Consider the following 17,567-nt stretch of genomic DNA (forward strand, 5'->3'; position numbering starts at 1 on the left):
TCGAAGAAATAATATATAGAGCGTGTCACAGTATCGAGAAATTTGTGATTGTTGATTTTGACTAATTTTGTGTATCGATTTGATATATCTATGTACATATTTTATCGTTGACTGGAAAATTTCGCGAATAAAATTTATTGAAGAGGAGTGACGGGAACAGTTGTACATGGAAGGTGTATCGAAAGAATGGCATGAAAATTATTTATGACGATACTTCCAACAGTTTGACGATATAAAACTATGACAAGGGAAGTAAAACAAATAATATAAAACACCGTAAGTATTGAAAAGAGTAAATTTTACTAAAACATTGGATTACGAATTAAATATAAAATTATCGCAGATACTAGCAAGAACATGTAAGTATATGAGGTAGGTAAGCAAGGCACATTGGAATTAGGCCTTGCAAGCAAGAGGAACGTTGATGGGTTCGGTTAAGGTAACTGACTTCTGGCTGAGATCAGGCTTGGCACCCTTTTCTATTCTGGCTTTCAAGGCCAGCGATGCTGCGTTCCTCTTCATGCAGTGGTATTGATAATCTTTCGATTTCATCTCGGTAGCCCAGCAACCAGGTGCGCAGGAAGGCACTTGACGAATCGTGAAACATATCATATTTTCAGTTTCCTTTATGTGAGTCCTCATGATAGTGCACTGTTTGCTTTTGGTTTGTTTATGGTATCCCCAGTTTGATTCCTCAGTATCTCTTCGTCCAGATTCCTTGTCGCTGATCACGTTGCTCAGATGATTCTTCTCTTCATATACGCAATCTTGGTCCAATCTTGGCAATTTCGAGTTCTCAAAAAACTCACTCTCGCATTCCTCCTTGTTCAGAGCGTAGCTGGCGATGAATTGTTCGGGTTTTCGAAAAACGCACTTCTCGGGAGCCATAAAATCGTTGATCAGCTTCCCGTCGTAGTTACCACAGAGACCACGGATGGCTTTGCGGAATTTGTCGCCCGCCTACGAATTTCGATATATTATTAATTACGCCGTTGATTTTTTATTTAATCAGATGTCGTTTAATACGTTGCTGTTCGCGTATCTTTCGAATCAAATGTCAGAAAATGATTAATTCCGTTTTTCAAGCGAAATTACTTCCTTGATATGCGATCTGCTCAGAAAGCAAGCGGATCCACTTTTTATACATTTCTAAATGTTAGTATGGAAACGTATGATTAATTCTTAATTTTTCAGAAACAATTATAGAAGACTAGAAGGATTAATGGCTATCTACGGAGGATATTCAAGCAAGAAATTAATTTAAATCTATACTTTGTTATTTACCTTCATCATTATACGTTTTCCATCGTAAACAAGGTTCAGTTCGTATTCGTCAGAAACCAAGCCGACAGAGTGATCATTGATTTGGAAGATTTCGTACAAAACCTCGTCGTCCATCCTTTCCTGCCAACTCATGTCCTTAGTTACCTTGACGAGCTGTTCGTTCACGAAAATTTTTGGTTGGCTCGAAGTAGGTACAAATTTCATCTCCTTGTCACCAAGTAAAACTTTCATTTCCCTCTGTCCGTTTTCCATATCACGAGTGAGGATGCTCACGCTGTCGAATTTGTGCATACGCATCTTCTCGTTCGGATTATTTGGGTTCACTCGAGGATACGTGGTCATGACGACGTGCCAGCACTTGCCTAATCTCAGAGGGTACTCCTTGCTATCGAATGTTTGCGCCCTGGTTTTATCCAATATACAGGCGGCTGTAAAAATAAACGATGAGTCTATCGTAGACAGATAAAAATATATTTAGAAATTCTTCGCTTCGATGTAACAATTTTGATCGATAAGAAAAATTAGTCGACATTGTAATAAAAATAATCAATCAGATCCACGTTCCTTTTCCTAGTGGAAGTTGATATCTACTAAGAAGCTTGGAATCACTACGCGCTCAGTTCAAAAATTACTAAAATGTCAGCCTCGTATTCTACTCTCGAATCGATAATATAACTAGCTGATGATGCAACGTAAGCACAGTTGAAAAAGTGATTTCACAATTGTTATAATTATACTCACGTTCGTCCTCATTGTACAAGAGGTTTTGAATATCCATGTTCTCGTCTGCAGCCATCAGAACGTCCTCCGCAGAAATTTCAAGAGCAGACAGGTCTATGTCGTTGGCGTAAATGTTCATATTCGGAGTAGAGATTAATACGTCAGCTGATTCCAAATCGTTGGTCAGATTGGCCACGATGTCGATCTTCCTCTTACCGGCGACCTTAAGATCCGATAACTCTGTATGAATGTACGCGATTTCATTCAAATAATCGATGTTCATCATGACGTTGAGAGCCTTGGTGATGAAATTGATGAAATGTTGCGATTGGAAATCCACTGAGATAGTTATTTGATCAAGAATCATAGAGATCGCAGCAGCATTTTGACAGGCTCGGAGGATCTTGTTACCCTGCTGCATTTGTTTCTCACAGGTTTTGATTAAAGATGAATTCTTGATTCGTTCCCTTAATTGCTTACTCTGGGTAGCTACACTGTTAATGTTCAACTGTTCACCAGTGGAACAGACCTTTCCAATGCGAAAATCTGCATTAAATTCTACCTTGGGTTTCAATTGAGCGACCTCTTCGTAGAACACCGTGTTATCTGGCGTGACTTTCGTCTGGGAAGCCGCGCAGACTTCGAACAAGCTTTCAAAGCTCCAATATACCAGCGTTCGTCCTTTCTTCTCAATTTCGCTGTTGGACGTGGCAACGGTTATAACGTTCATAATAGTCTCTTCGCTTGTCACTGGAACTTCTAATCGAATATCTATCACCTGTGATTTGGCCGATTTGACACCCTTGGCAGCCTCGTTCAACCATTGTTTCCTACGAACTTCGCTGTCAGGATGCTTGTCGGATGGCTCCATGGCTGTAGCTTTGGGTGTCCATAGTTTAGCGTCTTCAGCGGTGGGTGCCATTTCCATAAAGTCATACGACATTTTGAGTACGAATGGTGCCACCTGTTCGCGTTTCAGATTCAGGAAGACGTCTACTTTGCAGTAGTTGTCCTTATCCGAGGACCACGGAACTATAACAGCATTGAACAAGTTATCGACATCCAGGTCAAGCCAGTTCTTGTAGTCGTAAGATTTGTCAGCTTCCAGGACCACCTTCAACAGATCCGAATCTGAAATAGTATCCAAATAGATATCGTCGGGAATTATCATTTGCATTGTTTTCTCAGTGAGCAGAGGACGTAAACTCAAAATGTTGTGATTGGCGACGTATGGAACGACGCTGTAATGCAATAATCGTGCCTTGTCTTCTCCTTTCAATGGCCAAATCTTTATTTCAAAGCTCTGCTTAGGTAGGTCTATATCCAGAGTCAGTTTCATTGGTAGGTGAAGGTTAAAGTCCACATCGATGCCGGCGATGTACTCCTGGTGCTCGAAGGGCGTGATGAAGCTCATTCTTCCTTGAATCTTCATTGCATAGAGTATACGAAAATCGGTTTTCGTTTTGATAGTCTTTAGATTCTTCGCCTCGTTGTTCATAGCTCCAGTGATCTTGACAAGCATCGGTAGTTCAAAATTATAAACGAATGGTAATCCGGTTTCTGTGGGGAAGCCATATGTTATGTCGTAGGATCCGAGACGGTTGATGAGCTTTCCTTCACTTTCGCCCTTCAGATACATGAGCAACACTAGAATTACAAACGGTACACGATTAACATACGATTTCGTTAAAACAACCTGAATCTTGGATATTATAAAATTAGTAGAAACGTCAAAAACGCTCTGACCTTCGCAAAAAGTAGATAATCTTGTTATTTACGAATAAAGAATTATCTACAAATCGTTTCGCAGTTAATGAAAAATATCGTTAAAACGTCAAATATTTAGAAACACTTACATTCACGGAGTAGAGAGAGAGAGGTCTGATCGAAGGGGAGGAACCTCGCTCCGTACTTCCCGTTCCACATTATGTTTCCTTCCAGAGGAATGAATTCGTCAGGAATGATATTCAACTGTTCGGCGATCTTCTCAGTCGCCAATCTGATACGTTCCTTCTCTTCCGGGCTAGTGTTCAACTCCAGAATGGACTTAATGCTCGAAACCATAGTTACCACTTCGAACGGAGGAAGCTTGAAGTCTCCGTAAGTAGAGAACACGGCGTAGTATATAGCGTTAGGAATCAGGCTATCATCGCTGCCAATGTACTTCAGCATCATATGAGAAATTATATTTCCTTCGTCCATGTTCGATTCGGTAATGTATCCGTGAGAGTAATGGTAGCTGTAATCGCTTGGACTCAGTAGATTCTTTGCAGCGCGAGCTTTCTTCGCCAGCGTTTGATATTCAGCGTCCTTCAGGTTCGCCAGGCTCTCCAAAGTCGACTTCACGGCCGAGTTCACGTGTTTGTTCTTGTCGATCTTGGTAAATTCTGCCATTCGTTGTAACATGGTTAAAGGAGGATCGGTCTGCATCAGAATGAAGACAGCGGTGCAACGCACTTGGTGCTCTTCCATGGTGTTCAGATAGATCTTATACAAAATCGAACGCGCTAATTTTGGAAAATTTTCAGCCAGTTTGGCCAGAGCTGAGACCATCAGCGTCCTCTGGAACACCGTCACTTGTACTTTGCCTTCCAGGTAAGGCTCGAGAACGGGAAGAATCTTCGGATGACCGATATTACCTAAAGCCATGATGTAAGTCTGAATAACCGTGCTTTGGCCACTTTCGACAGCTTTCTTCAATTCCATCTCCAGGTAGGGAATGTAATATTCGGTAACTGCCTTATCGTGTTTGGGCGTGAGACGACCGTACGTATGCACCGGATAGTGATTGTGCAAGCCCTTTCTGCTCACTTGAGCGTTATAGACCAACTCGCTGAATCCTATGATCGCCGAGCTGTTCAGGGCTAGATCGTTCTTCACTGTCTCACCTGTAGCTAGTTTCTGGGAAACGCAAATTCAAGAAGATTCAGTACATTGTAAAACATTATTGTTACAACTAAAAATTTCATATATTATGAGTTAATATTATCACAAATCAACTTCGTATACGATAGATACTCACGAAGAATTCCATGATGTATTCAGCAGTAGGTGCACGAGCTGTCTTGGGAAGTTTAGCCAAGAGATCTGCACCTCTCTTGGAATCGACTTCCTTCATCTCGATCCAGTTTTTGATAATCAAAAAGGCCGGTCCAGTTCCAGCTTGAGCGACAGCGGATTTCAATACGGTCCAAGCGTTTTGTTTAAGAACCTGAGTCTTGTCCATCGATTTCAGCTCGTGAGGAGAGAGACGTACGTGCTTATCGACTTGTAACATTTGCTCCTTATTCATCGTACGAAGTAGATTGCACAGGATCGTGTACTTCTCGAGAATTTGGTTTTCATACACATCGTTCGGATCTTCCATCTCGTTAGCTATTTGAGAAATAAGTTCTTTACTTTTCGCTACAACGTCCACTTCATTAGATTTTCCAATATATTTGCCCATGTAGCCAATGTATATGGACGACAAAGGATTCTGAGGAGCATCTTCCATCGTGGGTTTAGGCTGCCAGTAATGGTCCTCCTCGCTGCTGGAAAAACTGGACGAGCTGGACGAGTCAGATGAAAGGCTTCGATAATTCTGACCCTTCGTGGCTTCTTCGCTCGAGCTTATAGAACTGATGCTATCCGAAAGCATCATGTTATCCGAATCCTCGACTACCTTGCCAACTCTACGTTCCTCCATATCTGAGTAAGGATTGCTGTAAATGTAAACCAGGTTGCCAGTGGATTCCGGTGAGTTCGGTTTGGGCAGAGGATTCGTAATTTTCCTCACGGCAGCCAAAGTTAGATTCATCCTGCTGGCTACCATCCCGTGTCCATGGTCGTAGAATCTTGGGCTTATATACATTATGTTAGTAGTCATCGCCGATTGGATGGTGTAACTCTTCAGCGTTCCTGAGATGATGATTCTGCTCGTTGCAGATTGCTGCAACATTAAAAATCTTGTTTAACATCACTTATACTGTACATATTATATTGATACTCTTCATAAGACAAATAGAATCAAAACCACCGAGAAATTAAACCTTTTCAGTATAAAACTATAGTATCATGGACGAAAGCTCTAAGAGATATCGGGCGAACTATAAACAAAGTCGCGAGAAAACCGAAGTGCCGACAGGTCCAACAATGTATCGTCGGGCCTTCAATCGAATAGTTTCACGGAAAAGACCTGCGTGGCCCTGGCCACGAACGATTGCGGAACACGTGCGTGGTGGCGCAAAGACAAAAGGCAAGGAGATGCTACGGGAGAAAGACGAATTAACAGTCAGTGTTAGTTGAAAAATCAGAGAGTGTGAATCGAGTAGTCAGAGAGTGTGGTTCGCGTGAGAGAGAGCGTTGGAACCGTGGTGACGAGAGTTGCAAATTAACTATTTAGTTGTCTTAATTATAACACGTTATTGTATTTAGTTCACGTTAAACAACCATCGTTTCCTATTTAACCAACGCCTGTTTAATCCATTTTAAATAAACTAATTGTAGTAAAGATTCTGCAATACCATTATCGATATTCATCGCCTATAAACGATTAAAGATCTGTGTTTCCTGTGTCCAGATACAAAAAACGCAAGAAACGCTGTCGACAAAGAAATAGTTATTCCTAGATCGTTCGTTCCATTCGAATTCTCCATTTTCATTCTATTACGCTATTAAGGGGTTAACATGGTTCAGAGATTGCCAGAGAATTCCGTCTTTCTATCAAAATACCGTCAAAGATACTGTCCGGCTTCTAACATTCCTGTAATATCATCAACGATCCAAGCTACTCACCGAGAAGAATTTTCCATTCTTATTGGACCCAGCTTCCCAATATTTGTTACCAGTTATACCAAACTGATAGTTCATCCTCTGATCACATTTGTTGAAGTTCTTCGATTTGCGGATATCAATATAGTGTCCCTCTCTCTTCAAATCCGGTACAGGGACCAATTCTGGTTGAACATAGACGTTTTGCTCTGGCAGCGGCGTGATATCGTAAAGAACTTCGCATTTTCCACCAACTGAATCTTCCATAGCTCTGAACATTCCGTACGGATATTCGTCGGTCGGAATCTGCGTTTCACTCGTTCTTATCGCGTTCTCACCCAGACTGTCTACTTGCAACTGGCTAATGATACTCTTCAGGATGTTCACCTCCCAGGTTGGGATGGTACGATCCACGATGATGTCCCTGATCACGCCATGTTTCAGCTTGATATTGAACGGTTTACCAGAAAGAGGCATGTCACGGAGTTCCAACATTTGGTCAGAGATCTCAGTGTCCCAGCCTTCCGGTAAAGATTTGAGAACTCGAGCGTATTGACTCTGCGACACCTTCGCAGTTAGCATCTGAGGATCTTTGACTTGTATCGTGAGCAATGCTTTCATCAGGATACCGGTGTGCTGATCGGATAATTCATTCAAATTGACCAGTGTTCGACTACGTACAAGATAAATGTACTCGTTGTTGACATGCCAGCCATGGTCGTAGTCGGCTGAAACTATTCCCGCTGCGGATACGTAGAAATTTTCAGCGTTAGCTTCGATTGATTGAACGCGACAGAGTTGTAAATATTAAAAGAAAATAAACGGAGAATAGCGAACGATACGTGATAAATCTTGAATCTTGATCATTTTTGGGACTGAGAGATTTAATTTATTAAATAATAAATCTTGGTAATTTTAGGGAAAGAGTGAGGAAATGAAACAAAGAGAAATTCCCGAATGATTGAAATTGAAACGTACGTATTCTGAGATAGAGAAATTGTTCTTATTTTTATTGTCGCTTTGTAGAAGATTTTATTGATACTCTGTGTTTTATTGATACTCTCTTCTTTCTCTAAAATTAACAGTGGAATTATCAGACTGCTGTTTCTGATAGGATTTTCGCAGATTTACGATACACGGTATAATTTTGGAAATGACTTTTTGTAAAGCACGGAGATAAAAGTGCTTGTATTATTTATTTCTATATATAAAGCATTTCTTTTTTGGTTTTCTGGTATAAGTTCTATAATTCAATCGTTGATAATTATATTCTCAATGACAGAAAAGTAAAGCAAAGAAAAATTGTTGAACAATTAGAACTGAATTTTCAGTGTCTCGAGGTAAAAAGGATTTGCCTCATTTCTGGCATTGCAAATAAGAATTTGGGATATACTGTGCTCTACATGAAATATGTCTCCTACTATCAAATTAATTAAAATTTATGAAAAAAGTTCAAGGGAGAAAGAAGATCGATGAGAAAGAAGATGGAACAATTGATAGGGTGGTCTGAGTAGAATTTTCTACCTTTACTTACCAAGCAATAAAACCGTCAGTGGTAGCCACATGTTGAAACCCGTGGACATCAACCGAGAAAGTAACGTTGGATCGTTTTCAACCTCCAATTTATACTTTAATCGTGCCAACGTAAGCAGCTAAGAAAATGTCCGTGAACTTATTTTTTAATCTACACGCCGCTTATTTCTCCTATCTATGTTTTGCAGTGCCTGGTATGTCTATTAGAATAATAACTACCAGGTCAAATTTTATTATCTGCTAATAACTCTGGCGTTCAAGAAATAATAATTCCGTCAACGATATCGATTTCTTTCGAACTAATCCTTTTCCTCGTTAGAAACAGTTGTAACGAAATATACCTAATCGAAATTTGACAACATTTTTCTTCGAAATTCTCGATTTAGATCTCCGGCTGATTTATCATTTCATAAAGCATTTCTTCCATTCTTACTAGGTTGTGACATATGAAATATATCCGACTTTTAATATTTATCATATTCCAGTGAATCTTAAAACTACAAAACTAGTACATCTACAAAAATAAAGATATTTATTGAAAACGAAATTTTAACAAATTGATAGAATAAGATTTAACATCTTCTATCATTCTATCTTGATAATCTCGTTTGACAAGTTAGTTCAGAGTTTAAGTTTACGTCGAAATATTTTACGATGTCCTTTACATTAAAAATCCCTCTATTCTAAAGGATTCCTTTCAGGAATTTTCTAGAATGCCCTTTAAATTTAAAAAAAAAGGATTATTTCCTTCGAAGAAAATTAATCAACTGAAAATAATATTTTGACCAACATCTTTATTGAGATTAAAAAGTTACCCACATAATCACAGTTCACGTATATTAACGATATAAAGCCGTGTCGTGATAACGCTAGATCTGTGTTGATAAATGATGCAGTTGGTCATAATATGTAAAATGCAGATGTGATTACACGTGGGGTCACGGTTCGTGCGTTTTTATCATGTTAGATGCCATCATATTATATTTACGGATTTATGACGGTCATAATCAACAATTTTAACACAGACATTGAATTTTCTTCCTTGTATCTGTATTTACTTGTACTTGTTTTTTTCCAACTATCTCACTAGTAGCGGAAGGAATAATCAAACAAATGGATATGTAAAAATATAGTATATTTATAGTGATTATATTTATTACAATATATATATTCTAAAGTATTATTACTTCGAGTTTATATTCGACGTTTAATTAAATCTTAATTGTAGTCTCATCTCTCTCTGTTCACCTATAATTCTTTTCATACATACATACACGATATTCTTCAGAAGCATGCATAACATATTTATCAATAATCATTCAGCTCACGAACAGTAATCTTAATCTTAAAGTAATCTTAAATATAAGGCACACGGCCATCATGTTTTATAAATATATTATAATATAAGGTTCAACTTAAATTAATCGTTAATTAGCGCGGACGAGCAACGGCTTCCCGCTTGAACACGTGGTGTTTTCCGTTTCCACGTCCATTTTAGAGATCGTCGCCTTCAAAATAGTCGTCGTGGGCTCGTACTTCTAAAAACATATAATTAATTAATTATCAAGAATCAATAAATTTTGGAGAACCTCGTGGATTGCAACGTTCGCTTAAAAATATTTCTATCGTGACTGCTAATATGGAAACACATACGAGTAAATTGAAAAGATTGTTGAATTAATCAAACAAGCGATTTCTAAAAGACTTTCATGCAATATTACTGTCTGCAAAAATTATTGAAGAAATATGTAATTAACGGTTCACTGATTATCAAGGCACATGCAAAGTGGCGAGAGGAAATATCGCTCATCCGGATGAGATACGACGATTTCTTTGCAAAGTCAGACATTTTCATTCAGAAAAACAAAGTGCACTTCGAAATGTTACAACATTCTGCATCCGGTTTCCGATCGAAACGTGTCTACGCTTTCTCGTTCAAACGCAACGTAATTGCATAATCTACGTTATCATTCAATAAGAAAATCTAGAAATTACATTCACAATTTCGAAACATCTTAACATGCAGAAATCCTGCTCTTCGTTCATTCATTTTTCGTAAGTTGTTCGCAACTCTGCTTCTAAAATATCGTCTAAATATCTCTTCTAATATTTCCAACGAAATATAATATTTTTCCATTCTAATATTCTAATGCTCCTAGTTTTAATTTCAATTAACATCTCCAATTAAAACTCCAATTAACAATCACCTTTTCGACGCCAATGTCCACTTCCTCGAGAACTTCGTCTAAAGTAGACACCAAATGATTCACATTCTCAATCGTGAATACCATCGGCGGTTTCAATTTCAAGATATTGTCGTCCGGGCCGTCGCTGCTTATCAAAATTTTCCTGTCCTTCATCCTGGAGACCACGTGCTTCGCTTCCGAAGTCGCCGGGCTTCTCTCGATCCTGTCGCGTACCAACTCGATACCCGCGAACAGTCCAACACCTCGTACGTCGCCGATAATTTTTCGTCGCTTGGCCAGCTTCCTCAATTCCATCATCAGATGATTACCAACCTTCAAAGCGTTCTCTTGAAGATTCTCCCGCTCAATCACTTCCATCACGGCATTCGCTATGGCGCAGGACACTGGATTTCCCCCATACTAAAATTCGACAGAGGATAAATCGTAAGTGTTTCGTGGTTTTTAATTTTATAATGTAAAATAAATAAATAAATATTAATTATTATTATTATTATTATATTCCATAAAAGAAGGAAGATATCTGAATTCGTCGATTCGTAAACGATAAGGTTTTCCTCCAGAGAAGAATACGAAAAACGAAGAGATTTAAAAACTTTGATATTCACCGTATTAAAGTACTCTATTCCAGTGTCTTTGAAGCTTCCAGCAATGGCCGGGGTGGTAATCACCGCTGCCACAGGATGTCCGTTACCCATGGGTTTTCCTACGGTGACTATGTCCGGTATAACGTCCTCGCCGTAAAGCTGAAAGGCCCACATGTGGCTACCAACCCTTCCAAATCCGACTTGAACTTCATCCGCGATGCAAACACCACCGGCTTCTCTAACGTGTCTGTTATTTTATGCAAATAGTATTAAAGAAACTGAAGGTAGGTAACCAATTATATCAACTATGTTAAGAAATTCGACGCTGATAGAGTAACATACTCACTTGTACGCGTTTCTGAAGTAATTCTGTGGTGGCAGAATTTGCCCACCGACGGACATTAAACTTTCAGCGATGAAAGCACAGACGCCCTTGCCTTCGTTCTTCAGATTCTGACAAATATTCTTCACATCATCGGCGTACTTTACGCCCAGATCTTCGTTAGGGTGGTCGATATCGCGATACTTCCCTCGATAAACATCCGGGCATGGTGCCTATAAATAATAAATACGAGAAGCTTACATTAAATATCGAACATAGATAATTGGCATCCAAACATTTTTGAAATATAAAATTTCAATTATTCTCACGAATACTTTTTACGATTATAAATATAATAATAATGATGATGATGATGATGATGGTATTTATTGTTTATCAGAATCTACGTCTATTAGAAGAATTTTTTTTTTGGCACAGCGAATTGGTTTTCTTAGTATACATTCTTTTATCTTACGAATAGAGTTATTCTAAAGTTATATACGTATTATACACGGTGATAATTCTTTTTACAAAATTTATCAACGCCTTTTTCGATATTAAAGTCGTTGAAGAAGGTTCAATAATTTAATTAAACATTATTTGGATTATCTAGATTACTATTGTTATTTAAATTGTTTTAGATATATTATAGTTCTATATAGACTAGTACTATAGTTAGTATAGATATATTAGATATATTATAGTTCTAATAATAGAAATTGATCAGAAGGAGATCAGCCCAGTATCCTGAACTGGCTGAGAAGACGACATGAGCAGTAACTGCCCGAAGAAGTAGATACAACGGGGCACGAAAGGACAACCCTGATGACTGCCGACAGGTTTTACCGGGGTTGTCTGCCCTCAAAGCGGTGGAAGAAGGAGGAGGGGTTTTTAGTGGGTATGGCAACGACATCCGACCGACTCCCACATAACCCAGTGATGCGGGTCACTGGGCATGCGTAATAGCATTTTCCCCTCCCCACGCAAAAAAAAAAAAAAAATAGAAATTGTTAAAATTTTCTTACCACGTGAACCCAGTCCTTTTTGCCAGGTCCGTTCGGTTTGTTGAACTTGTACGGCGAAATATCGATCATCGAAGTCAAATGGCCATGATAAGCACTAAAAGCAAGAAAGAACAACGTTGAACGACAGTTTGTTTTCAGCCACCTCAGCACTCTGTCAAGCTCACTATCAAGCTCTAACTCTAAGCGTCATTTCACTGTGATCTTCCGTACGGCGACGAGGCCATCTTATCCATTTTTCTTCGACACATCCTGAAAATGGTCATTCTCTTCTCTTCGTGAAACTCTTCACTTCACTCAACGATCCTCGTTATTAGGAAAGACAACAAAGAGAGAAAGAGAGAGAGAGAGAGAAAGAGAGAGAATAAAACGATTCGCGAAATACACGTTCGCCTTTCACGTTGTCTCAGCTTGCGGAAGTATCGATAACAAGGCAAAAGGGAACGCTGATAGCTCGATGACGTAAAATTACGTTATCAAAGAACCTGATGTCATGAGGCGAGACGCATTCGCAATACGTCACTCGCAAAGCAAAGGATGAACGTTGAAGACGCTGAGGATAGCGCAGCTGCAAAGGGAGCGTGAGTGAATCATGAAACTATCAATGCGTGTTCACCAAGATATCGTCACATGTTGAAACATGTGTCACATTGCTGAAACTCGATTAATCAGGTTTCTTCAGTTATTAGACGCGCGATGCTTAAAGAATTTTCATTTCGGAAATTATCATTTATGGCAGTTGTATGTAAAATTTCTTGTTTTTATTGGTTTTAAAGTTCCAAAAAAATATTCCGAATAAATTTGAATTTTCTCTAATTTACACTTCTCTTTCTTTCTTGTAAATGTTAGATTTTGTTATTTCAAATCTCGGTCTTTCAGATTTAAAGGAAGGTTTGAGGTAAATTTTCACGAGCTAAATGCCAAGTTTGATATTTCTACCTTTGCAAGCTTTGGAATGATTTCCAACCCCTGAACGCTTAAATTTGAAACTTCGATGTTTGCAAGTACCGAGATGAATTTCACCCCTCAAATATCAAATTTAAAATTTCCATCTTTCCCGAGGTCTACAATAAATTTCCACCTACATTTCTACGTATTTTTTCAATTCAAAAAAAGCATTCAAAAGCTTCTTCGACTATTTTGAATCGTGACGATATCATCGTGCACACTGCCACGCTTTTAACAACGCAATTTCACTTGTCCAGCTATCGAAACTCGCCTTGGCCCACTTCGTGTCACAACACACCCCCTCGATTCGCTTCTTTTCTATCGACAACATTCGTCCCTGCTGTCGCCTCTCGGCTTCGCATCTTTTCTATCAGGATATAAAATTACTTTTACGTAGATAAGTTCCGATCCATATTGCTTCGCTTCTTGTTGTGTGGCGTACATGTGGCACGTACGTGTCACCTAAAACGACAATAGCTTTATGTGACTTTGTCGACTTTGTGCGTGCACGAAAATTCGCCGATCGATCGTGTACAACTTCTTTCGTTGTCTCGTCGCATCGCGTTGGCCACGTTGTTTGTATCTTCCGAAGCGTTTTCATTCGCTGCAAACAAGCAAAAAAGAAAACCCACACGATTAGTCGGCTGTCGAGTAAAGGAACGTAGTCTGCCTGAGAGAAATCATCGTAGCCTGAAAAATCATCGTGTTCCTATCGCCTTCGTGTTATTCTAGTCGCATCGTATGGCTACTCACTGAATTTTGCCCCGATCAGAAAGGGAAAACGAAGGCTACCTGCAAATGGTCGAGACACGTTTTTCTCACGAAAGAAACAACGCACAGTGATTTTCGACTTCTTTTTTTTTTTTGCTCGAGGGTCGCATATTTAGTCGGAAAAAGCCAAAAGCCTGTTGGACAACAACGATTTCGTTTCTCACAGAATTTTCCTTCGATCATGAGAAGAAATGTTTTACGAATTATCAGAAGATTTGTTTCTTCAAATATTCATAGCTCTTTCGAAAAAGATATGAAAAATTACCGAATATACGAATATTACAATAAATAACCGAATATAGAAAAATTTCTATAACGATCGAATGATAATTTAGTTAACGAACGAAATCGTCACGTTTGTCTAAACGTAATTATCTAAACGTAGATTATCGCTAATCTACGTTTTTTCGGAAACAGGTAAATACTTTTTGTGGCTGATTGCTTTAAATGCGACAACTTACTGATCTAGAGTGATAATATCCTTGTTCTTCGTATGCGTCTGAGCGAGACGAAGCGCGAGATCGTTGGCCTCGCTGCCCGAGTTTACCAGGAAACAGATGGACAGTGGTTCCGGAAGAAGCGAGGTCAAACGACGCGCGCAGATTACCAGATCGTCATGGAGGAAACGGTTGTTGGTGGAGAGCAAAGCCATTTGTTCTTGGCCTGCGCGCACCACCGTTGGGTGACAGTGACCCACTGTAAATTTATTTATTTATCCGTGTTAATTCATAGAAAATTATATCTTTTTATTATCATTCACAAACTTATATTTCATTTTCTTAGACTCGTGTGTATGAAGTTCTTTTAAAATGAAGCTTTCAACGTGCATGGATTCAGTACAAACTTACATAGACGCTATTTATCTAATTTAAATAATTTCTATATGATTCTATGCACAGTTTAGACAAGAATTAATCGCTTTATTTATTATATTTTAGTCCCTATAAATTATCTATTTAGGGCAATTATTTTTACGAATTGAAGCTTCTTAAAGTTAAAAAATATTTTAATATATTAACATCTTTTTCATACCGTGAGCAACGTTATTGATACAGTCCAAAAAACGATTGCCTCTTTCATCGAACATGTACTGCCCTTCGGCTCGGACAATTTTCAAAGGGTTCGATTTGTAAAATAATTTGCACGCTTGCCTGCAAAACGATCGAGTCGTGATCAAACGAATGTTATTCCATATGACAACAACGATAAATAGGAACGCGTGATTAACGTCATATTTACCCAATATATCGCTCCCGGAGTCTAATCGTCTCAGATTTTGGCATCTGTTCCAATGATTCGGCCATGTTCGAAGATGATCTGGTATGACTTCTTGATTAAAGCCTAAGAAAACATAATAACAGTTTCATTAATGAATAATGTATTATATAGAGGAGAATAATTCACAAGTAATATAAATAACACAGATTAAGGTAAAATGTAGGTAGATCAAAGGAAAGATTTCCTTAGCCTTCCTATATTTAGAAATTAATATTACGATGTGTTGAAGGCACATAATAATCATTTAGAAACACGGCTATCAGCCATTTCCCCATAGGATAAGTAATTTTCCAGCGGCTGATAAGTGCACGTGATTGCTACGTGGAAGTAGTACTTGCACCCATACATTCTTTCAACCATAATCTCCCATACCACGAGATTTAGCAAACATATTCGTATCGTGAATCGTTAGAAAAATTACAGATTTAATACAGACTTTTGTAAAATAAAAATTGCAAAATTTTGAATCAATCGTGCGGTAACAGACACAAGTATCAATGAAATGTTGCTATAAAAGCGAATCGCAAGAGAATTGGTGTCGCACGTGTCGCAATAGAGGCTCGATTTTATCGCTTGGTAGCGTTTAACGTTCTTAAGTTACTTGAGATGTACGAAATTAGCAAAGAAAAAAAAAAGAGAACTCAGATTAAGAATCTTCTGTCACGTGTGTTTTAAAACGATCGTGATAATTTCTGACGATGGATCAAGTACTTGCTGTCTATTATCTGAGATTGATCAAATATTCATGGCAAAGACAAGGTGTTTATTTTAGGATTGACAACAGATATTTATCTTTTATGGTCTTGGAATCTCACAATTTGTAATACTTTGATATTTCTGTTTGATTTTTGTCGTCAATACTAGACAAGAACGATATTATCTCATAAATTTTTGTAATTCCTACGGTAGATTCGACGCTGCGTATGATAATACATACTGTACATGTATATATTATTCATTACAAAACTCTAAAACGTGTCACTTTAAAAAAAAAAAAAAATCAAAAGCAAATATATAAGAAGAAAAATAAAATGAAAACAAAATAAATAGGAAATTTCCTGTATACGATACCTTTGCACAAAAGGTAGAGTCGATATATACGTCATCGAATATATTCATAAGAAAACAAAGAAGAAATTTGGCAAACCGTCCAACTACCCTACTCCGCGGCTTCGAACGGCTATGAGAATCATGCGGTAACTATATGCGATAATCACAAGAAACAGATAAAGAAAGAAAAAAAGAACGAGGAAAAAATCTCGGAATATCATCACTAAACACCCACACGCGGCTCACACGGAAGAGCAGAGTCAGTGTGATCGTACCTGAACTCGAGTATAATCGGAATGTGTTACGGCCTCTCGGACTTCTGAATGCAGTCGTCAGCTGAGTGCCGCGACCTACTCCGGTGACGTCATATATAGTGCTTTGCTCATTGTCCGTCATAAGTGGTGGGAGGCGAGGGGATGCGCGCGCAATTACCTCTTCTTCCCTCCACTGCACAGCACGAGTCGCACTGCCGTAGCGCGCGTAACTTAAGCGAATAGAGATTTCGATCGATCAAGATATTTTTCCTTTTTCTTTTTAAATATCCCCTACATTTAGCGTTCCTTTCCCCGTATCTCGTGCGTATTCTTGCAAATCATTGCCGAGTAAACAAGAAGATAGTGATCAAGAGAAAAAAAGGTGAGGAGGACATCGCTATTTGCGCTGAAAGTAGGGGACTAGAAAATTGGAGAGAAAAATAGACGAGCGTAGAAGCGAGCGAGATATTTAATTCTTTGACGAAGATCGTTTTAAACTATTCTTTTAGAAATCTTTTGGTTAGGTTGTTCGAATAAAGACTGATCGATACTTTTTTTTTTTTTTAAATAAAATGGACTAACGTAGGAGAGTTTACTGTGAATAAGTAAGATGGAATTTAAGAAAGAATAAAAAAGGAGAAAAGTATAATATTCCATCAGGGCTAGTAAATGCAAAGCGAAATTTTACTAAGAATGTATTAAAAAATTATGCAACGGCGATGTCGAACGATTACGATGATCACGAACGAGGAAAAATGTTGCGCGATACGTTAAATTTAGTAGTCGATGGTCATTCCGATAGTGAAAATCCAACGTGCTCGAAGGAATTTTAGTAGAATTCT

General features: G+C 38.5%; 2 protein-coding genes across 2 annotated transcripts; both read right to left on the reverse strand.

Moving 5' to 3' along the window:
- Positions 1 to 281: 281 nt before the first annotated feature.
- On the reverse strand, positions 282 to 8,424 carry LOC100650436 (vitellogenin). Its single transcript, XM_012308109.3, has 7 exons — positions 8,291 to 8,424; positions 6,781 to 7,499; positions 5,027 to 5,935; positions 3,861 to 4,905; positions 2,026 to 3,651; positions 1,285 to 1,712; positions 282 to 960 (listed from the first exon to the last, which is right to left on the reverse strand). Exons 1-7 carry the CDS (start codon positions 8,337 to 8,339, stop codon positions 397 to 399), a joined length of 5,340 nt encoding a protein of 1,779 aa, XP_012163499.2. The 5' UTR covers positions 8,340 to 8,424; the 3' UTR covers positions 282 to 396.
- A 983-nt stretch (positions 8,425 to 9,407) lies between these two features.
- On the reverse strand, positions 9,408 to 16,881 carry LOC100650318 (alanine--glyoxylate aminotransferase 2-like). Its single transcript, XM_048404808.1, has 9 exons — positions 16,747 to 16,881; positions 15,383 to 15,484; positions 15,176 to 15,294; positions 14,605 to 14,839; positions 12,428 to 12,521; positions 11,427 to 11,635; positions 11,102 to 11,327; positions 10,497 to 10,895; positions 9,408 to 9,827 (listed from the first exon to the last, which is right to left on the reverse strand). The coding sequence occupies exons 2-9, from the start codon at positions 15,445 to 15,447 to the stop codon at positions 9,717 to 9,719; spliced, it is 1,458 nt and encodes a 485-aa protein (XP_048260765.1). The 5' UTR covers positions 15,448 to 15,484; positions 16,747 to 16,881; the 3' UTR covers positions 9,408 to 9,716.
- Between the last annotated feature and the right edge of the window lie 686 nt (positions 16,882 to 17,567).

Source organism: Bombus terrestris, chromosome 4, assembly GCF_910591885.1.
Source record: "Bombus terrestris chromosome 4, iyBomTerr1.2, whole genome shotgun sequence".
NCBI classification, from domain to species: Eukaryota; Metazoa; Arthropoda; class Insecta; order Hymenoptera; family Apidae; genus Bombus; species Bombus terrestris.